Source organism: Cupressus sempervirens, chromosome 6 (assembly GCF_028749045.1).
Source record: "Cupressus sempervirens isolate cs-2001-9-10 chromosome 6, ASM2874904v1, whole genome shotgun sequence".
NCBI classification, from domain to species: Eukaryota; Viridiplantae; Streptophyta; class Pinopsida; order Cupressales; family Cupressaceae; genus Cupressus; species Cupressus sempervirens.
Window position 1 is genome coordinate 25935743 of NC_143123.1, and position 23740 is coordinate 25959482.

Consider the following 23740-nt stretch of genomic DNA (forward strand, 5'->3'; position numbering starts at 1 on the left):
AGAGATTTAAAACACCAACTCAAAGTTCTGTTGTATTAAACTACTCCTATGAACACAACAAAATAAAACTAATTTTGTTGTTTGATACGTACAAAAACCACTATCTGGAAAAATAAAAATCTCCCTTCTCTCACTATATTCACAGTCCCTAATTTTATTGTCACTCAAAATCTCCCCTAGCAAAGTTCGAAAAACTGGCCTCCTTCAAGAAAATTCCTCCTTAAATAATATATTTCCTTTGCTTCTTCCAAAATGACTTTTCAATTATAATAACTGATTCTTATTACATTCGGAAGCTATTCCCCTTTATTATTTCACATTACCCGACGTTTGCTTAAGATTATCTCTGTAAAGATACTATTAGGGGTGCTCTATATGATTAAGTAGAATCACTCTCAAATCCTGAATTACCATGTGTCTTCTTGTGCCTAAATTGAACTTGATCAGTTGCAGAATAAACAAGTGCAACCATATCATTCTTCCACCTGTAACCATCAAGCCAAGTCACCCTCCATTCTCAGCATATTTTCAACCTATACTCAAATGGTCCCAATTTTAGTGTTCTAAACTGCATCATGTGTCGGGAATTTGAATTTTCACACTCCAAATTACTAACACCTAATGGGAATAAAGGTCTTCTCAAACAACCTATGTGCTTCCTCTATGCTAGCAGGCATATGATTTGATAATGGGACTTCTAGCTCATAATGTTGTTGAAGACGTCTATTTCTCAATACATACCTATTGATCTTCGTTGGGTGCCACAGCTATAAATGTTATGTCACACACCTAGTGGTCTCCGCTCAAACTGTGTTCTTAAAACAAAACCTTGACACCAATAAAGAGGCTTTGATTGGGTATGGAATTTATTGTGGGCTAGAAAGGTTAAGGTGAGAACAATATCTTTACTATACATGACACTCGATGTCATAGACCATCAATGCTCTTGTGTTTTCTATTAAGAAAATTCGATCTCATTCTAAGGTGTAGAGGTAATGAGATGAAAGTCAGATTTTCTTCCAAACTTGACAAGTGTGTTATATCTTCCCACTGAAAACACTTGCATGAAGTTGTGTTTGGTACCACAACTGTTCATGAATTCGAGCATGTTGAAAAACGACTATCCGCTTGACGTACGTTTCCATTTGTTTTGTCTGCGGCCTTTACTCTGGAGACTTGAGTTCACTTTTGCCTTCCTTCCTTTATGACTATAGCTTATATGTGTGTCGGATTTAAGTTCCCTTATGAAATGCGGTTTTCAACATTCAAAGCCTTCGACTCACATTATCTCCACAACCATTGGCCCTTCATGGACGACTGTCAGAAGCTTCACCGTGTTTGCTCGGAATGGGATAGTTTGAAGCACTCAGTCTCATCTCTTATCTAATCCTATGACATATTTGAGTCTTCATACATGCGCCATACGCTAGGCCGTGTAGGATCATTATGATGAGATACAATTAACTGAATTTGGTCGTTATCATACCCGCTTTCTTCTGCCATTAGTGACTATATATGCATGGGCTTCACATGGATGTGACCCTCCCAACTCATGGTGTTTGAACTTGGGTCAATCCTTGATCGGGTGTTGAACATCTGTCAGATGGATCATGTGCTATATCTGTATTTGTGTCTCGACACTATTAACTACAACCACCATGAGAGAGAAATGCAACATCTACTAAACTTGCATGGGCTATTTTGAGATAAGTGGAGTCTTGAGGGTGCGGATTTGGGGATTCACCTATATTCATCTCTATGTATGTGTGGGCATGAGATGGCTCGAGTTTGAACATTAATACATATGGCTTGACTACACGTGTACCTAAACAAATTCTTAGCATTTTGGAGGCCAATGATGCCTTCTATCAAAGAAAATGTTGGCACGTGATGGCATCTTTCAAGGTTGAGTATGTAGACTTATGGGAGCATTGGGTGATTAATGAGATTTGGAGTCTAAGAGGAGGTGGCGTCAACTTGTGGAGTCATGGGCTAGAACCGACCTCATTATCAAACGAGCATCTTCTTTATGAAATGAAGTGTTTGTTTTTAAGATGTCGTCCCATATCACAATTCACGAACTTGTTCAATCTAAATCACCTCATTCACAATGGCCTTAATGCTGATAACTTGTTCCAAAATCATTATGAGCATCACAAGGGCCTTGCCACCATTGATATTATAAGGGTGGAGGGTACCACAGAAGGAAACTCTTTTGCACTTGAAGGGGCTTAATGCACTAAAAAATGAATTGAATTTCCTTTGTTATGCTAAGCATGGTAGATCTTGTCCAAATATCTTGATGCACCCACATCTCGATTACATCAGGCCAGGCTTCAAAGATGAGCAAATCCTTAAATCCCTTCTAGTTTAATTGAGTCCCAATTTGAATTGGACATATGAGTCTTCTCCAAGCTACTTTGAAACACTAAATGTCCAAATCACACTTTAGAACTTTTGATTGATCACATTATAAGCTTTGAATATCTGAATCTGCAAATTGAATCTCTAGATGTCGAGTCTTCAAACCATCGAAATTGAACTCAAATTGGAAACTAGAAGCTACACTTCAACTTTGGCAACCAATGAACTTGCAAGATGAACCGTTTCAAACCACCTTGAACTGCATTGAACCTTAGTTCAAAGAGGTTGAAGGTTCTACATTGAAAATTTTAAATTTTGGGTCCATATGTGTACCAAAATATAGTGAGATTTTTTGCTCCCCTTGAGTCTTGTCCAAATGATATTACTAAATTTTTCCCTAACAAACTTCTTTATTCTTTATTACTAACCGGGCATGTATGGATGTTAACATTCCATTTCCACATCCACTTGTCATTTTGCTTCACCCATGTGCCTTTTCGCCTGTCAAGCTTTTCTTGAATGACTAGCATAGGCCGTCGATGCTTTTGCAAACCTTGAGTTTTCTTCAAATAACTTAGCATCCAAACCAATGCGACGACTTCTAATGGAAAAGAGCCAACCTCAACCAATAAGATCTCATAGGGCACCATAGTCTTGGTTTTGTGATTGCTGGTAATGTAGTGATTTTGAATTCTTTCCACCTATCTCCATTTCTGTTCGAACATACGGCTGCCCCAAACTTCACACTCGTACATAATCATTGGAGTGACCAGTAGACCAAAAAGGGTTTTCATGGTCATCCAATCCTATAATTCTAAATTCCTACCCCTGTTTTGCAGATAACATAATGCCTTCCAACCCCCTTAAATCCTCTTTGACCTGCATGTATCCCAATTGAGTTTGTTTTGAAAATCTATACCCAAGTATTTGTGCTCGTTCACAATCTCAAGAGGGTAACCCTCAACTAGAAACCTATCCGGGGCACCCCTATTCCTTTTCAACGAGAAGATCATAACTTTGGTTTTGCTTGTGTTCACTTGCATTCCCACCTCATGGCAAAAACTTTCTAACGCTTTCAAGTGTTCTTTCAAACCCTTAGCCATCTTAGCAAGTATGATGAGGTCACCTACATATAGGAGCAATCCTATCACATAGTTAGCTAACTGCACCCCCTCATAGTTGGTCTTGTTTAGCCATTCTTCCATCTTGTCAATGTAAAGACTGAATAAGGTTGGAGATAGCGGACACCCCCGTTTAACCCTGATGTTGCTGCCAAACCTTCGAAGAGCCTTTCCGCAATTCTAATTTTAGCTTTGACCTGTTCATATAATCTATGAACAACAGTCCTAAGTTTCTTAGGAACTTCTAACTCTTCCATTCTATCCCAAAGTTTGTTACATTGCACTATGTCGAATGCTTTTGATAGGTCCACAAAGCAGCAAAAAGCCTTTGATGGCAATCACATTGAAGGCTCGAATATTGAGAGGGCAGGGCTCTCTGCTATAATCATCAAGAGGGCACGATAAGTGGGATATACCTAAAATTGTATCTAGTTTTGTTTTGGTTCTTTTCAAATTGTCCAATAGTTGTTCTCTTGTGACTTCATAGAGGTCGAAGTCTTTTCACTCCTTAACCATCTAATAGGAAGTGTTGATGAATGTGGCTATTCCAAATCCTTCTCTACTTGTGTAGTAGACCTTGTAGCAAATGCCCATTGCAGCATACCAGACCTCTAAAACAGTTATGCCACTGATGGTTAGGATTCTCTTTTCAAGTTTTGCTCCACTTAGCTCTATATCCTTGTCATTTTTTTACTGATTTCATTATTTGGACAGATTCGATAGAGCTTAGTCTAGTAACAACCCTAATTCCATCTTTGGTAATTTGGTGGGGTTTATAAAGGGAGATGAACTTGTAAATACTGTTCAGAGCATATCTTGTCTATTCTTGCTCATCGCTGTAAATAATATTAATGATTATTACATAGATTATTGCATTCATAATTATACTTTCAAAATCAGTACATTGTTATTACTTAACTTTAAATATTTTTATTAATTTTTAGTCAGTTTGTAGTATAAAACATCAGATATATTTAAAAAAAGTAATCCTCCCATTCCCAAAATTTGGGAAAAAATATTGTCCCCGAAATTGTGGTCCATTGTCCTTGCATCATCCTGTCCCAAAAACTGGAAGCAGTACTATGATTAAGAATTCTTAGGAGATAAACTATGTAATAAACCAGACCAATTCAAAATTATTATAACAACCCGATGTTGTAAGGTTAAATAGTTATGTATTATGTTGTTAAGCTGCTATAGTTGCTTTTATACAGACTATGTCTATGCCCGCTGTAGCCGTTTTTCCAGCAGCGATTTATTGATGTTTTCACTCTGCTGCTGCTGGAGCTGTTTCTACAGCAGTGATATTTTGATTATTTTACAGCTCTGGTGGTATTTATCTTTTATTCAATAAAAAAATAGATGCACCTTGCTGCTGGGAAATCACAATCAAGTTTGTCTTTATCATGTTTATTAGTCTAACATTTACTATATATAAGGACAAATGAAGAAGTTTGTCCCCAACTTTACCTTTGAAATTATATAGGGTTACAGATAATAAAACCAAGTATGCTGTTTTCTTGGGAATCATCTGAAAATGTCCTTTAATACAAAACGGTATAGGGAACTTAAAAACTTGTCTATTATGAACAATCTCAATCTTCTTCTTCATGACCTTTGCACTCGCCAAAATATTCTGCAAAATGAATTCCTGCAAATGGTTATACATATTCACAAACGATTCAACAAAAGACAAACCTATGACTAAGTAGGGTTGGAAACTTTACAATATTTCAGATGTATATCGCATAGTAGCAGTTGCAATTAATAGTGCAGACTATAATGCACATTGCAATAGTTAATTGATTTCGTCTATTCTTTCTTGATCCAAAAGGTCTTTGATGGTAAGGCACCTGTTTGTCGCCTTGAATGCTGTTTCTGTTTGTGGGAATTTTGCTGATTATCAGATCTTCTAAAATTATTTTTTCCCCGCTTCCCAAAGTTCAGTCTCCTGGAATTGCCATCTGAGCATTCAACAGCCATGATATCACCTGCCTCTTCCGTCTCAATATAAGACGTGGTGCTTGTACTTGAGCTAGGTAGATCAGGGCTAGCAGTTGCTGTTTCAACTGAACCACGCCTCATCATATTTGTATCTTGAACAGGGGCAGTTTCTTCGTTGTCACTATCAATTAATTCAACTGATGCAAGTGCAGAACCAGGTAGAAACATGCCAGGTAAAATGATGAGCTTTTTAGGCTCAATAATCCCTCCACACTGTTTCTGTACCTTGAACATTTGTGCAAATTGTTCTCTCCTCTTATTCTCCGCATCCATTGAAAGAATATTGTTCAATATGCTTCCTTCATCATTCTGAAAACAAACAAAAACATTTCAACTAGTACGTAAGAAGCTTTGATTCTGATTAAATCTACAATGTAACAAATTTTTCGACCACAAAAAACTCTCTTCAACTAGGAGGATTGCTGCTTGCACAAACCCATGACAGGAGAAGTCATTATTATCAAAATCAACTTTGAATCGGTCCATTCAAATGTAACAGCAAGATTTGTTGTCTTTGCCATAACCATACATCACGTCACTTCTCAGTAAATATTTCAAGTAGAAACCAAAGCTACACAAACTGGTAAAATTAATTCAACAAATAATATCATTTTTTAAGGCTTTGGAATTATGGTCATAGTTCTGTATATATCTACACTTATTCAACAAGTAAACTAAATTTGTGTTCCAGGATTTGAAGATGAGGTTATTTTGCATTGAATTAAGAGTTTGCTATCAGTTTGGATTTGGCAGGTCATTGCTTATTGTATCAAAAGTTCTGCTCCATCCATGCGAAGAAACTCTATGTAGGCAAGGAGGAAATTCTAACAAGACAAACATGCAAGACTAATCATTGGGGAGTGGGCAGTTGAGGATCAATTAACAGTAGAGCTGAGAGATTAATATAAAAATACATGGTTCTATCAACAAAGAAAACAAAAATTAAAGCTTTCTCAATCAACCAGGGTAACATGATTCCCGCTCAATTATAAGAAAATGGATAGCTACCTCCTGAAGATCTAATCCAGATGTCAAAAACCGCCGCACATGATCAACATCTTTAGCATGAATAACCTTTCGGCAAACTGGACAGTTTACTAACTCACACTCTTCAAATCTGTTAGCCTCAGAACTGCAAACAAAGTTATGAAACAAAGTTGTAACTCTTCGACTACATATTGATATTATACACAAATAAATATTAGTTGAAATGGTCTACAGGCAATAATGTACATGCATCTTTTTCCTTTCAGAGAATTTGTTTAATCTTTCTCGAGTAGATCTTAATGTATAACTGCTAAAAATATCAAATTCAACAATCCTTTATTCAGCTGAGTTACTAGTTTGAAATCAGATGTGGATGCGGGTACGAGAACCCAGTACATGGTTACATGATTTTTTTGGATGCGTTTGGGTAAGTGTGTGTATATGTATATTATAAATTTATATATATATACCAAAAAATTAAAGAAATATACAAAAGTAAATCATTTGATAGTATGATACTTCATCATTGATCAATGTCCAATGCCAAAAATAAATATTAAGTGCCAATTGATAATTCACAAATATTCCAATAAGCCATATCATATATGTCTATGCTCACAATTCCAATGAAAAAACCAGAAAATCCTTTCAATTACAAAAGTATAAATACTAAGAACTCGACTAACTACTGCAACGATAAATGCAAAAGTATGTTCACGACTCCATTGAAAGAGTAGGTAGCCTTGTCTGTAGCAGAAAGCTTGTATGAATTGAAATAGTTATAGTCTTCAGTACAGATCTCATCAAATGTTAAAATCAGAATAATGCAGAGAAAGCTTTGGGAGATACATTTACAGCTCTCGTTGAACTTAAATCAGTTTTACAGATATCCTACAACAAAGCTTTACATATTTATAATTTTTCTGCAGATTTCACAACATAATTTCTATTAGCTGTTTTGGTTGATCAAACAATACAGCATTTACAAAGGGTATCGCAGTTTTAAAATGGTTTTCTAGGTTAGATTTTGCTATAACTATTACACTCTATATATGCATCATGTTTGTTGATGAATAGTGTATTTTTGGAAGCATACTTTTAATACCAGTTATATGTTTTCTCCCTCTCGGTGCATCCAGATGTGCATGGATTTGCATCTGGATGCACCCACAGGGAGAAAAAGCACTCCCTGGGCACATGCAAATACACCAGCACCAGAATCCGGATACAAGGGCAGGGTGCATGCACTTGGTGACTAAGCTTTATTGTAATAATAAAAATGACATTTATCAAGAAGAATAAGAAAGGGCAGAAAGTAGTTATTGCTCAAAATATTGGCGAGAAAGAAGAATAGCAGTGGAAGAACTATGCAAAGTTCCAACATATAAATACACAAAAATACAAGAAAAGTTAGGCTATGTGCAATATGCAATGTCCATTTCTTATTTTTCCCTAAATATAATAAAATCTGGCTCACAGTAAAACTTGCATAGTCAATTGTCAATAAGAAATTTCTGATTTTGATCAATAACTCAATTGTTTCAGTTAAATTTTATTTTTCTTGTTTGGAAAATTCAGAAATCAGTTTAGATTTATGTCAGATATTTGTCCTTGTTGAATTACTGAATTACTTGAAATCTGTGGCAATTTAGCACATTGAAATGCCTTTGGAAAATGAAGTCCAATCTGCTTGAGTCAGGACTCCATCCACCAACTCTGCAATGAAAACAAAAGCGCATTTGTCCTTTAATTTTCAAGCCTCGACAGGTTTCGTACGCTGTTACAACATGATCTCTACTCCACCAGAGATAAAAGCAAAGATATAAAATGTCTTCAATGATGCCTACCGTTTTCCTTGGTTGACTTCTTTTATATCCTTCTCTTCCAAAGGACTCCACCCTTCAAGTGTCTTTTAGCAACAAATTAATTTATAATAACTTGTCTCTCCTAAAAAACAAGTTTTACCCATTATGTGGTTTAAAGTTAAAACTATTTTTCACAAAACATCTTAATGAATAGCAATGGTCTTAGGCCAGCAACCTATAGGAAACAAGAAACCCAACACCTATGCAGGGAAAATGCCACCTCCTTAATATAAGCAGGGAGGAAGCATTACAATCTTCCCTACCAAAAGTTGCTTGTCCTCAAATAGTTGTAAATTAAGATGTTTAAGAACTTCCTCATCCCATGTAACATCTTTAATAAGATTTTTCCACTGAACCAGATATCTGCCATTGGCTTATTTCTTGGTTTCCTTTCTCTGAAATTATAATGGTCATGGGAATCAATCAACTTCCCTTCATCGTCCAATGGAGGTAGCTCAACAGAGGAATGCTTTGACTTCCTAAAGCTCTTTTTGAACAAGAGGCATCAAATTTGTTGTGAATCTTACTATTTTTTGGTAATTCCAATTTGTGTGCAAACTCTACAACTCACTGTCTGATTCTGTAAGGGCCATAGAATCTTGATTTCGAGTTCTCTACTTAGCTCCTTTCTAGAAAAGATTTCCTGAGGTTGTAGCTTCAAGAGAGCCATATCCCCTACTTTGAAAGTTCTCCATAGCGTCTCCCTTTCTACAACTGCTCTAGCTTGACCTAGAAAGCATGAATTAGCACAAAATTAGGGTTTTGGTTTGGCCAACAATGAACTTGTATACGATCCAGCAAACTACAAACTATCACATAAGCAGGATTTAGACAGATTCACTATCTTATTATAATTTTATCAAAAATATTAATTATCAAATATATCATATTGTTGCTTATTTTCTTCTGATATTTCGGATTTCATTAATCTGATTTCCCTATCTTACCAACCCCAACAAAGGATAGTAGAATTACTGTGATCAGGGCACAGAAACGGTCTACAAGCAGGCTTCAAGGTTATTACCCATGTTGAGACCCTCCCATCATGTGAATGGATTACTCTGCCTCTCCCTTCACGTATTCCCTATCTTACAAAAGCATTAGAATAAGGTGGAGAACCAGATTCGTTGTGTAAACTAAGAATTACAAATTATTGATTTTCTACAAATGTAGATGTATGTCTGATTGTGTTTGGATCAATTCACTGTCAAATACGGAATCTCTGATTTGTTATAAATATAACGTTATGTTTATTTCTGTTTAACTAACAATAAAATAAAGCAACATACAGATTAGTACTATCCACCTAATGATTGCTTTCTACTGTCAATTGCCAGCCAATCTAGACCAGTACCGCAATCAGAGATTTCAGCTCAAACTTGCTAGTTGCATTCCAGCTATTGCTGTAGATAGTACTTGTGCTGTTTGATGCCTCCAGGAGTGGGAAATCGTTTGCTTCTTATACCCAGCTGATAGAAACACCATTTCTGGAAAAGGCATGTCCCTGTCTCTCCAACACCACCCTTCCACTTCATTCACATCCTTCAATATGGTCTATATTTAATTAGTCAATGCTGTTAAGTTATGAAATGTCATTGTTTCATAACAAAATTCTGGTTCATTTGATCGAACTTCCCATAAATGAGCGATGGTAATCATCTTCAATGTTCAGAGATAACATTCATTGACAAATAATACTATATCTTTCATTAAAATTATCTACATTTTATATCTTTCATTAATTAAATCAACATGTGCGTTAAGAATAAAATATAGTGTACATGGATCAGTTACGGTTCTCTTGATTTGATATGTTCATCTGCATATATTTTTTACTGATTTTGTGCTCTTTGTAAGTTCTCTTTGAGTGATCCTAGGATTTCTTGGCTTTGCTTAACTAGATTTTACAACCTTGGTACTTACTACCTGCAATAACCAAATCCACAAGAGGTATGGCATCATAACCACATAAGGCTTTAAAAGTTGTCAATGCAACAGACATATGGGATGTTATCTGTATCAATGCTCCCCTAAATAGAGCCATTTGATTTAGACTGTCTGATATTCAGCTAAGAAATTTCGCAAATACACTTCATTCCACTTGCTGACAATTTCTGTTTGCCCATCAATTTGTGGATGGTAATTACTACTTGGTGATAATTCAATTCTTATTAGATGATTCCAGAACAAATTGGGAAACCAGACCAAGCGAGCAGATGATGGTTCCATTGATAAGTATAAGGGGGCTTGCCTTGTTGCCAAGGATTCTCTTGGGTAGAGGGCATTGCCAACACTAAGACCCTTTTTTATTATCAGAAATATATTAATATCGATAGTTATTATTAATAATCGAAATATACATCATGATTTTTGAGTCAAAATTGACTGGTCTGAAGCCAAACCCACACAGATACACCACCCCACACACCAGCATTCTATCATTACAAATCCAGTAACGATTCAGCCCTACCAAAAACCTTCAGAGTTGAAGAGGAATCAATGACTATACAGATATAAACATAGCTTGTAGCTATGCTATACATTTCTGATATGGAGCCACCAACCTCAAAAACCCATTCACTAAATACAAAGAGCAACATCAAACCATTGACAAGAAAAAACAAAAACTGGGCTTGAGCCCAAACCAAGGACCATGTAGAATTGCCCATAGCCGCCACTCTGCCTCCACAACCTTTGAGGGTGCTTCCTTCATGCCTCTCATTCTCCGCCCCTTCATTTGTTGCTTCCCATCCACCACCACACACGCTGGAACCTTTTGACGCCAAATAAAAAGTTCTACGGTTTCCCACCCACAGGCGCATCCAACCTACGTGCATCTTTGTCAACCCCAGATGACCAACGGAGGAAAGCAATTAATTCATGAACCCTTGCATTATTCGGGTCCATGCTCTCATGGACATCAAAATGATGTAGGAGCATCCTGAGCGTAAGGGCAATCTTGCATCCACCAAAAATATTTTTGGTTTGTTGCACTTCAAGAAGCTTACAATTTTTAGTAAGTTGATCGTTCAAGCTCGGAATGTTCTGATTTCTTCCCTGAGGGTTCATTATAGATATATAAGTCTGGCAGCAAAGTTTCATAGCAAGATCAATTCTATCTTTGAAGATAATGAAAATTTTCAGTATTGGTAGTAGGGCTTTAAAACTTTGAACTCAATTTTGAAGGCTTTAGAGGCTCCAAAAAGGGCTCAAACCTCGGCTGACTGGAGCTTGCGCGAGTCAAGCGCTGTAGAACAATTGCATGGCATTTTTGAAATGGTATTATAATAACCCATTGGAATAACTAGCAAGGAGTTATGGCCTTTGGAAGTTGTGCCACCCGAAATGGGTGAAAATGAAATTCCTTCAAAATCTCTTTTGAGGTCCGAAAGTTGTTGGGGCCTACTCTAATTTAATAAAATATGAATATTAATATTTTAGGTTTGGTTGGCCTCAAGGTTTAGGGTTAAAAATTTCTAGAATCTTCTTGGACAGTTAAAATTGTCTATATAAAGAAGGCCCATAGGGATGTTTAGGATAGTTGGGCATATGTTTATGGTGGCTCTAGCCTATCGAATATTGTAAAGAAATGCTCATGTGGCTTTGCATGTCATATTTTTGAATATTGTAATTCCATAATTGTGGAGATAATTAGAAGCCAATTTCATGTTCTTGCAATCTGTTATTATTTCTCTATTCTAGGAGTTAAATTTTTTGAGGAAAATAGGAGAGGGAGCTCTGCAACTGTACGGTTTCCCTGAGGGTGATGTGTTGCCTTCTGCAATTGTACTTACTGCAGGCTCTTCGTTCTCTCTATGTTCCTCTTGGGTGCCAATCCATGTTCTGCTTGGGACTGCGTTGTATTACATGTCATTCCTTGAAATCATTTTTTTAACATCCTTTGTTTTGGGTTTGTTTTTGGTTTAATTGCTTTATAATTTTTGTTGGTCTAAGTCTGATTTTATGCCTTTCAAACCAAGCTCTCTCGGCTCCCACCTAGGTTAGCCCGTGAGAAGGATGAGTGCGCCAAGCAATGATGGGAATATAGTTAATGGTATGGATATTGATAAAGAGGGTTCAAAAAATGAAAATATTGCTAAGGTTGCAGAGGACATAGGAAACATTGAAACAAGGCCTGCTGAAACAAGATCCTCATACAAAGTCGTGGTCTCTGACCAATCTAGACCAGAGTGTCCTTCCTTGGCAGTGCTTAATGGAATTTTTGGTAGGAAAGGCAAGAAATTTTGAGGACCCACAACCGATGGAAATCGACTAGGTGGGAGAGAACCAGAGGAAGATGGAGTTGCGAGATGTGGTTGAGATGGTAAGATTGCTCCCCATGACCTTAAAACTCTCTCCCTTTCTCCTAACAAGACATGGCTAAAGCAATTAGGAAAGAGCATATGCACTTCAAAGAAACTGCTATCTTTTTGTTTGTTTAGATAAATAATCTCTTCCATCACATAATTTTTTTGACGCTTGGATTTCTAACATTTGGGGAAGGAAACTAAGTATTCAAGTTTTTGCAAGATAATACAAAAAGGTTTAATTGTGGTTTGTCTCATGGTATGCAGGAAAGACTATTAAAGAAAGGGCTATTGGAATGTGGCCTGTTCTCTTTTTAGGGCTTTCCAACGGTTAGAAAAAGGGAATGTAGAATAAGTCATAGCCCGTTCTTCCCCTCATTTGATTGAAATTAAAAATTTACAGCCCAAGTATTGGCCATTCATCCCACATATTGTTCACCCTCTCAGGTCAGTATTACAAATTGAAGACTCTAAAAATACATTACCTCATCTAAATGCTAAAATTTTACTTGCTCTAGCATTGGATGTAGAGATTCCTGAGATTATTTCGTTGGAATTAGAAGAAGATAATTTTGTATGGGAAGTATCTCTGCTGGGGAATTTAGGTTCGTATTTTCACTGCAAAAGGAATGGACATACCAAAAAAGATTCTCCGACTCTTAGAAACTTACAGAACCCCAAGTTTGACATTGACATTAACCCTAATTTAAAGGAAGTTGAAAAGTTGGGACTGGTTGAGAAAAAAGATAAAGTGGATAATACTATTAATCCCTCTAGGGTTATCGATTGTGATGTTAATAAGGATGCTTGTAAGGCTTCTATTGATGAAAACATCGCTTAGACTGGTTCAACATTCGAAATTGCTGATAATGGAATGTTTGTTATAACCCTCTTTTTGAGGATGAGTTTGAAGTGGTGCTGGCTTCATATAATGGCATCACCAAAATCGTAACTGATTGTCAATTAGAAAAAAAACAAGAGATGATTAATGTTGAGGTCATTGACAAGTCTTACTCCCACCTAGGCTAAATGCCTAATAAATTGCTCTTAATTCCATTAAGGACAAAGAAAAGAATATTAGGAGGACCTCTAATGGACCTCTGAATAGTGATAAAGTACTAACTGGGACATTAATTTCTGTTATTGTCCAGACGAATGTAAGTAATGTAGGGTGTGACACCTTAAATGAAGAACCATTTACTGAAGTTGTTAATAAGTCTTCTAAATAGTTGAGAGGCAATCTGTTTCTAATGATAGTAAAAAGTTAGAAAAAGACATTCCTAATTGTTTTAACAGACTATATAATAACTCCAAATCTCAACAACTCAAATGATGCACATACATAGCTGGAATGTAAGAGGCCTAGAGATGCCAGATAGAAAGTATATGGTTAGGAAGTGATGCAATGATCTCAAATTGAAAGACATTATATGCCTTCAAGAGATTAAAATTGTTGGCTTTCAAGCATCTACTATTTTGAAATTCTTATGGGACCAATCTACTGGATTTTACTCTAATCATACCAGAAGGAAGGGAGGCACTGCTATTCTAGTTGGTCCATAATGTGCTTGAAATTTTATTTCAAATAGTGCCACTCCCTATCAGAGAGCTCTATGGGATATTTTTCAACATAATGATATCACAATTGGGGTTTTTAACATATATGCTCCCAATGATTATAGAGACAGAGCATGTTTATGGGAATGGTTAACCTCTAGTCTCCCTAAAGCACACTGGATTTTGGAGATTACAATATGGTGGAAAATAAAGAGGATAAATATGGGGGTAATCTTCATAATTGGAAGGGAAATGAACTATTTTTGGTCTAACTTTAAGAGGGAGTTAAGAATTGCTGATTCCTTAGCCTCAAGAAAAGGTCCCTTCCCTAATATCTGGTTCAGATGGTGCAATAACCAAGGAGGGCATCAAAGCGTTTATTGCCGTTTGGATAGGATCTATGTGGAAAGTTCTACCTTCTCTATTGAATCTAAGGCTAGGCATGCCCCTATTTGTGTCTCCCCTGTATCTATATTAGATCATTATCCAATTTATGCAATTTATGCAAATGTGTGTGTGGAAAATAGTATTGATAATAACTGTAGAGGAAGAAAAAATGGAGCTTTTAAACTCAACACATCTTTTCTTAATGATGAGGATAGTGATGATGCTATTAAAATAGTAACTAGCTTATGTAAATTTTGTAATCAAGATTTGAGGCCTAAGGAGATACGGAGTACCCTAGTGGAATCATGGAGGAAAATGTTTCAGATTATTGGTAAGAAAAAAGCAATTGATAGAGTCAAAGATGAGCAAGAATCAAAGAGAAGATTGAATCTTATTGAGATAGAATTACAACTCAAAGGATCTGATCCCCAATTGGAGGAACAGTTAGTATGGATCAGGTATCAATTAAAGAAGATCTAGCAATACAAGATTAAAGGCCAGAAAATCAGGGCTAGGATGAATTGGATGAAGGATGGTGACAAAGGTACTAAATACTTTGTTAATATCATCAGAGCTAAACACAAAACGGATTTGATTGAAGGAATTCAGATTAGTGGGGATAGCTCAGAGGATCCAAGACTTATTAAGGAGGCTTTCTATAACTTCTATAAGGATCTATTTACCTCTGAATATAATGATAATAATAAAACAGCTCTTGATAAGTGCGTTAAGCTTATTCCTAAGATAATATCAGATGGTGAGGCTCTGAGGCTTGATAGGCCTATTTCACTTGAAGAGATAGAAGCTGCAATACTACCTTTGGCAAGTGATACAGCACCTGGCCCTGATGGCCTCCCGGCTGAATTCTACAAACATAACCTGAATTGGATTGGTCTTGAGCTCTTGGATTTGTACGAAGATCTCTTTGAACAAGGAACTTCAGGTTCTGAAATTAATAGAGGAATTATTAAACTCTTACCTAAGGGTGGTGATAAGAACCAAGTTAAGAATTGGAGACCCATTTCTCTTTTGCATCTATCATATAAAATTGTTGCTAAGGTGTTGGCCAGAAGAATGGGGGGCTTCACAATGTGTTTATGTCTCCAACTCAAACCGGCTTCATTAAAGGGAGATTCATTCTTGAGAACTTGATCACTAGTTGGAAGGCAATGCACTGGGCTAAGAGTGAAGGTCAAAATGGAGTGATATTATTCATAAATTTTGAGAAGGCTTATGATAGAATAGAATGGCTGTTTGTTATGGGTATGTTACAAGCTTTTGGCTTTCCTCATTATTGCAAATGGATTAATATTCTTCTTAAAGACTCCTCCATGGTCATTGTATCAATGGTGAGCTAACTGAAAGTATTACTCTTCAAAGGTCTATAAGACAAGGGTGCCCAATTGCCCCTGCTTTTTTTTTAATTGCAACAGATGCTTAATCGAGAGGTACTACTTAATGCTCAATTTGCAGTTGACACTACTTTATTGAATTAGAAGAGGATAATTTTGATAACATGAATAATAGGCTTCAGTTCTTCTGCTTGGTTTCTGGGGCTAAAGTGGCTCCCCACAAATCTTCCATCATAGGTTGGCATTCTTCGCCCCTTGAGTGGATTGTGAACAAAGGTTGGCACTAGCTTGGGCCCACTTCTATTGTCAGGTATTTGGGAATCCCTTTCTCTGTTGAACCATCCCTCAAAGATATGTCGAATTGGCTTTCTCCAAAATTGAGAAGAAATATTTGAAATGGAAGACCCATCTTCTTTCTTTGATAGGGAGGGTGCAAGTGGTTCAGAAAGTCCTATCTACTCATCACATCTATGTGGTCAGTAGATTTTGCATTCTCTAGTCGATTGGGTTGTGCCGTCGGAGATTTTGTATTTTGTAGCAGACGGGTAGATTAGGATTCTTATGTAGCCGACGGACCCCTTCGGGAAGGTTTGTCGGGAATTATTTATACCCCGTCTGGAATCATTGTAAATCATCTTATCTTATCGGATCTTATGCTCTGTATGTAATCTCTTGGCATATGCGAATAAAAGAGTATTGCGGTTGTTGTTTTTGTTCATTACCTGTGTGCATTACTTAATTAATCTATGTGGTAAACATTTGGCACCGTTGCCCTATGAACCTGGAAACAGGGAAGAATGAAGCTTAATGCCAAATCAGCTTAACAAAGATCGAAATAAGATAAGGGGAAAAGATAGAATACGTACTGCGCAGGAAAATTTAATTTTGGCACAGCAAGCCGAATGCAGGAGGTTCTAGAAGATTGCCGATGGACATAGAAGCGCGGAAGAATTGTTGCAGGAGACTTGATAGCGGGTGGAGTTGGTGGGAGAAGCAAGGGATGAGTTTTTGAATTTGTCTTCACCAAGAGAAGAGAGTCCAGACGGAAGAGGATCGACTCGCATGGCTTGGAATGCCGAGGGAGCAAGAGCGTGGAGTGAACTCTTCGTCCGGGATACACTTCTGGAAGGGACAACTTCAGAAGATCATTCTTCACCAAAGTTCGTTGCTGTTGAGATCGCTGGTGTGGGAGAGTAGACTGTCGGTGTAGGAGAACAGTCCACCGATGTGGGAGTGCAGACCGTCGGTGTGGGAGTGAACACTGCCAGTGTTGCAGGACCGAACAACGCCCATGCACAAAATCCAGTAGTGATGGCGGGACCAAAAGAAAAGCTGCCGAAGTTTGATGGAGATGGTACGGCCGACCCCATCCGACACTGTAAAACATGCGAAACGATCTGGAGGGCGAATGGCATAACCGATACAAACAAATGGGTTCGGCAGTTTCCATCCACCCTACGAGGTGTTGCAATCGACTGGGATCGACTGGTTTGCCGATGCAGATCCCTAGAACTTAACCACTTGGGATAACCTTAAGGAGTTTACAACGGAATTTCAACTACTCCGTGAAGACAACGAAATTGTAGCAGAGATATACAATACAAGACAAGGGAAAAATGAAACAGTCCAAGTCTATGCCAAGAAGTTAAAGGACTTGATCAACACAATGGAGAATAAGCCAGCTGATGGATTACAGAAAAGGTGGTTCATTGAAGGCCTACACCTAAAATTGCAAAAGAAAATGAAGATCTTGCTGCTGTCGTCATACACTGAAGTGTACAACCAGGCGCTGAACCTGGAAAGTGAGCAAGACTACGATGCATCCGCGGAAGAAGAAAGTAGCGATGAGGAAAATAGCAGCAAAAAAGTTTGAGCCCTCTAGAAGGACATGATTCGGATGATGAAGGAATTCAAGAAACATGTAGAAAGAAACAAAGGGAAGCGAGCCATGGTGTATGAAGTGTAAGACAGAAGGTCACACCAAAGGATCTTGTCCAAAGAACCAGTTCTGTGATATTTGTCAGATCATGGGACATTCCACAAAAGAATGCCCCTTCAACATGAAAACCAAAGGCCCTCAATAGATGTTCCTAGCACAGGAGGCTTCCGCGTCTGGAGGGAGCGGGAATACAAGCACGGAGGGTGCCACATCTGGAGGATACAGGAATAATAGACGCAGGCAGAACAACAACAATGCGAACAATAACAATAATAATGGTGGGAGGAGTTGAATTCAGTATGATGCGAACGGACGGCCGATTGTTCAATGCCGAGCCTGTAATTTGTGGGGTCACTTTGCCCGGGAGTGCACAACAACAAACACACCAAAATTGTTATGTAGATGGTGTGGACCAAGCGATCATGAAGATGCCAAGTGCCCAAAATCCGGAGTAAACTTGATCACTGTCGGGACGGATGAAGAGGAGGTTCTCGCAATTACGCGAAGGCAAGCAAAAGTGTACTTGGACCCAACAGAAGAAAAGAGGAAACTAGGGGTAGTGCGGGCAGAGATTGAAAAGGCATCGCAAGCGGAGACCTCTCAGCTGAAAGACACCACCGACACCTCGGCAAGTAACGCTGTGGAACAAAACATCGTACAGTAGATTTTACAAACGGAGGTACCGGTCAAGATAAATGACTTGCTTCTTACAATGCCTCAGCTCGGATCCGCTCTCACAAATATTGTGCCAGTGCCTAAGGTACCGGGAGAACCAAGTAGAGGGAAGGAAATTGCAACAGGTGAAGAAGATCCAATGTTGCTAGCCCTCACATCCGGATGACATTCGGCGATCGTCGAGATGGGGATCCTCAGACATGTTTTCACAGACACAATAGTTGACGGAGGGTTCGGCGTAAATGTCTTACCCGAGGACACTTGGAGGAAGCTGGGACAGCGGACGTTGTGGCCCCCTACGTTTCAGTTGCTGACAGCGGACCAACATGGCATAAAACCTCTCGACATTCTGATGGCGCAACGGTGACAATTGGCACACAACCGTTCTTTGTCATGATTCCGTTGAGGAGAAAAGGATACGACGCCATCCTGGGCCGTGGATGGCTTATTCAAGCCAAAGTTAGACATGATTGGAGGAGAAACACTTTATCGCTTGAAAGCAAAGGGAGGAAATTCATTATTTATTTGCACACTCAGATGGTGGGAGAAGAAGCTTTGTCATCAGATTCTGAAGAGGAAGATGAAGGGGGGCAGCGTATGGAACCGGATCAGGAGGGAGTCCTGCGGTTGGAAGGAGGATCAACAGATGACGATTTGGATTCGGTCAACAGTCTCTACCACTAGCAAATAGAGGATTACGAACTGTTCCAGAGCTGCAATGTACTGACAATTGAGGAAGGTCCGAGGGGAGACGAATTTCCAAGAGAATTCACCAAGATAAAGGAGGGGGATGCCCCGTTGGATGTCACACCTGCCTGTACATTTAGTGAGGTGGAGACAATCAAGTATAATGAAGCCACACTGCAAACTATGAATTTGGGAGACGAAGTTGAACCAAGAAACATATTGGTGGGAGATAACTAGGATCCAATATTGAAAGCAACAGCATTCAAGATATTCCTAGAATATAAGGATGTATTTGCATGGACATACAAGGATTTGAAGGGAGTACCTCCGGAGTTGTGTGTGCACCGTATCCCACTAGTCAAAGGAGCAGTGCCGGTACGGAAGCGACCCTACAGAATGAATAAGAACTTTGTGGCATGAATTACGGAGGAAATCAACTGGATGCTAGAAGCCGGAATTATTTTCAAGGTGCAGACAAGTGAATGGGTGTCACCTATAGTTATCTCACTGAAGAAGGAACCACCCAGGTCCGGATTTGTGTGAATTTCAGATGTCTTAATGCAGTTACGATCAAGGATCCCTTTCCGATTCCATTTACAGACATCTTGGAGGAGGTTGCCGGACATGAAATTTACTCCTTTATGGACGGGTTCTCTAGAGACAATCAGATCTCTATAGCGGAGGACAAGTTGAAGACAACGTTTGTCATCGAAGATGGGGTGTATGCATACAATCGGATGCCATTCGGCTTGTGCAACGCACCTGCCACCTTCTAGCGGATCATACTGCACATCTTTGACAAGATGTCCATTGGAAACTTCAAAGCATTCCTGGATGATTGGTCGATATTCAGTGCTGAGGACAAACACCTGGCAACACTGGGCGAGTGTATGGAGAGATGCCGAAGGGCGCGCCTAGCCTTGAATCCGAAGAAGTGCAGGTTTATGGTTCCGCAGGGAAGGTTGCTCAGACACATAGTCTATAAAGAGGGATTAAAGATGGATCCAGACAAGGTCAGAGTAATATTGGAAATGCAGCTGTCCACTAATGTAACAAAGGTAAAGTCTTTCCTGGGACATATAGGATATTACAAAAGGTTCATTAAAAATTTTGCCAAGGTGTCATATCCGTTGGATAGGTTAACTTGCAAGGGAGAATCATTCAGATGGCAGAAGGAAGATGATTAGGCATTTGAAGCGCTGAAGGTACGATTGGCTACGGCACCCATCTTGGCATATCCGAATTGGGATAAGGAATTCCATGTTCATGTCGACGCATCCAACTATGCGATCGGAGCAACCTTGGCGCAGACAGGTAACCACGGCTTGGATCACCCAATATACTTTGCCAGTCAATTGTTATCTAACGTTGAACAGAACTACAGCACCACGGAACGGGAAGCATTGGGCATGTTGCACGCAGTACAGTTCACACTACTTGCTGGCAACACCATTTGTGTTCTATGTGGACCATCAAGCTTTGTTGTACCTTGTCAATAAACCTGTCATTCAAGGAAGAATCAGCAGATGGTTGCTTCTGTTGCCAGAGTTTACCTTCAAAATCATTGTACAGCCGGGGAAGAAGCATGTCAGCACCGACCATCTGTTGAGAATCAAAACAGGGGAACTCGCGGACGGAGTGCACGATGACTTTCCTGACGCATAGTTGTTTCAGATTGCAGTACTGCCGGAATGATATAGGAGCATTGGAGAATACCTGTCGATAGGATAGTTGCCCAGTGAAATGCCAGCAAACGAAAGGCACAGGTTGATAATCAGGAGCCGTACCTTCTAGTTGATCAACGGATTGCTCTACAAGATGGGGCCTGATCACATTCTTAGACGGTGTGTGTTGGAGGAAAAAATATTGAAAGTATTGAAGGAAGCACATGAGAGATCAGCAGGTGGGCATATGGGACTTGACACCACGGCAAGGAAGATACTACTGAAGGAAGCACATGAGAGATCAGCAGGTGGACATATGGGACCCGACACCATGGCAAGGAAGATACTACTGGCAGGATTGTGGTGGCCGACGATGTACAATGACGCGCGGGAATGGGTCTTCGATTGCGACACTTGCCAACGGGCTGGGAAGCCGCTAAAGAGAGACTTTATGCCGCTCAATCCCTCACACATGCAAGACCTCTTTGAGTGGTGGGGATTGGATTTCATTGGACCCTTGAAGGTGAGCAAGACTAGACGGTGCTGGTACATTGTTGTCGCAACGGAGTACCTGACGAAGTGGGTGGAGGCATGTGCATTACTGGATAACTCAGCCGTCAGCACAACAAGATTTATTTACGAGAAGATCATTACCAGGTACGGAATTCCATTACAGTTAACAAGTGATAGGAGTGGACACTTTGTTAATCATGTTATCAGACTGCTCACCACTGAATTCAAGATCTGCCATTCATTATCGAGTCCGTACTATCCGAGAGCAAACGGACAGGCCGACACTACAAACAAGATTCTGGTATCAATTATCTACAAGTCTTGTGCAGTTGAAGGTGAGGATTGGGAGGAAAAGCTACCTTCTGCTTTGTGGGCATATCATACAACATACAAAGTGATGATAGGGCACACACCTTTCCAATTAATGTTCGGACAAGAGGCAGTGGTACTGGTGGAATTCATGATACCGAGCATGAGGATAGCACTCGAAAACAAGTTAGGCGACATGGAAAGTTTAAGGGAGCGGCTGTACAAATTGAATAGGCTTGAGGAAAAGTAGTTACTGGCACAGTGGGCCACGGAGGTGACGCAGAACAAGTGTAAGGCATGGCATGACAAACATCTGAAGCTAAATAAATTTCAGTTGGGATAGTTGGCGTTAAAGTATTATGGAAGGAACGAAGTCAAACCAGGCAAATTCAAAATCAGATGGGTCGGGCCATACCAAATTCGGGAGGTAGGTGATAATGGAGTAATAAAATTGTGGACTCTGGACGGGCAAGAGGTGCCTCAGACAGTGAATGGATCTAAGCTAAAAAGATATCATACCAGGAAGACTCCTGCATCATCGCAGGAGGAATTCAGAACGACTCCCTCAGAGAAAGAGAATGACGGAGTCCGAAGGCAGAGTTGAATTTGTTTTAAAAATTAAAAATTTCAAAAAAAATAAATAAATAAAAAATAATAAAAACAAAAAAAAAAAATGCAAGTGATCCTACCATGAAGTGTTATTGTTGGGTAAATATCCAATATTTTGTGTTGAGTTTAATATTTAGAATTCCTAATGCTTGATAGATGGTTCAAATATTTGTTCGCATACCTAGCCTCATGAATTGCTACTAAAGTTGAATGGATGGGTCTAGTGGTTTCTAAAAACGAGTAGTGTCAAATGGAGAGTCACCAATTCGACAAGTGAAGAGTCTCCCTAGCCAAGACTAGACAACTACAAATTTGAAGTATTTTTCCCCACGGATGATCCTTGTGGCCCCCACAGATGCTTTCTTTCCCTCGCGAATGTCCTTATCCTCCCGTGGCTTGTTTTAATCCCCGCAGCTAAGCTATCTCTGTAATAGTTAAGCTTTGCTTTCCACGGGGTATCTCCTCCTTTCCACGGGCTATTGTGGGTCGCATTTCCTTTCCTTTTCCGCAGGTGCCTTGCTTCCCTGCGAGTAGTTGCTCTATGTCCACAGGCTCCTTGTTTCTTCACCACGGGCTATTGCTTTGTGTCCAAAGGCTCTACGTTCTTCACCCACAGCCTTTATTGCTTTTCACGACTTTTAATTCACCGCGGGCTTTCTCTCTCCTCTGCGGGCTTTCTCTTTTCTCCCCGCGGGTGTTTTCCTCCTGTGGCTATTCTCCTCCAGCGGACTTCTTATGTTCTTCAGTGGGTTTTACTTTCTCGCTTTCCATGGTTATTTTTCCTTCCTTCCACGATTGTTTCCATGTCCTGTGCGCGACTTAGTGTTGCCTCTCTGCCGCAGATTACCAATTCTTTCAAGAAGTATGACTGTTTGTTCCCTACAGGCGCGATGAGTTTCAATAGTGGCATCCTTCTTCCTCCACGTTGCGTATGTGTCTTCCTTGGTGGTATTCCTTCATCTCCATGGGTGTTGGTTTCTTCTCCCATCCTGCAGCTTCTTGACTGATGTCTTCTATCCCGTAGTTGAAGGTTATCTAAACCAAGGCGGATGCCGTTGTTTTCGCTATGAAGATTATCTAAAGCAAGGTGGAGTGCATTTTCGCCAAGCTCAGTTGCTTGCGTTAGTGCCCACGCACCTGGAGAATCAGGGATGCCCTTACCTGCAAGATCAACCCACCCTTCTCCTTTCCGCAGGTAGTGTTAAGGCAAACTATTCTTCTGCAAATTGTTATGAAGCCTGCACTTCATTCTTGTAGCCATGACTTCCTGCCAGTTCATCTTCCGCGGAGTTTGTCAGTTTGATGGGTTGTGGCGCTAGAACACGGAAAGCTCAATATCACTTTCTTGCTATGCAATTGTCGGAAAAGAAGCGCGCAGCCAGGACATTTTTGAGACATAT

The 23740-nt window shown here is 39.4% G+C and overlaps 1 protein-coding gene across 2 annotated transcripts in view; it reads right to left on the reverse strand.

Moving 5' to 3' along the window:
• Positions 1-4858: 4858 nt before the first annotated feature.
• The window catches only part of LOC149550901 (uncharacterized), a 103285-nt gene continuing 84403 nt past the window's right edge, over positions 4859-23740 (reverse strand). Inside the window, exons 6-8 of one of the 2 annotated variants that reach the window (XR_016352633.1) lie at positions 6498-6621; positions 5213-5798; positions 4859-5121 (exon numbers count right to left, since the gene is read on the reverse strand). Coding sequence is in view for 1 of the 2 variants with exons in the window: in XM_089786474.1 (XP_089642600.1) it covers positions 5298-5798; positions 6498-6621 (625 nt within the window). In the remaining variant the exon portion in view is untranslated. Of the gene's footprint in view, positions 5122-5212; positions 5799-6497; positions 6622-23740 lie in introns of those variants that run through there. The other variant, XM_089786474.1, reaches the window with a different exon arrangement.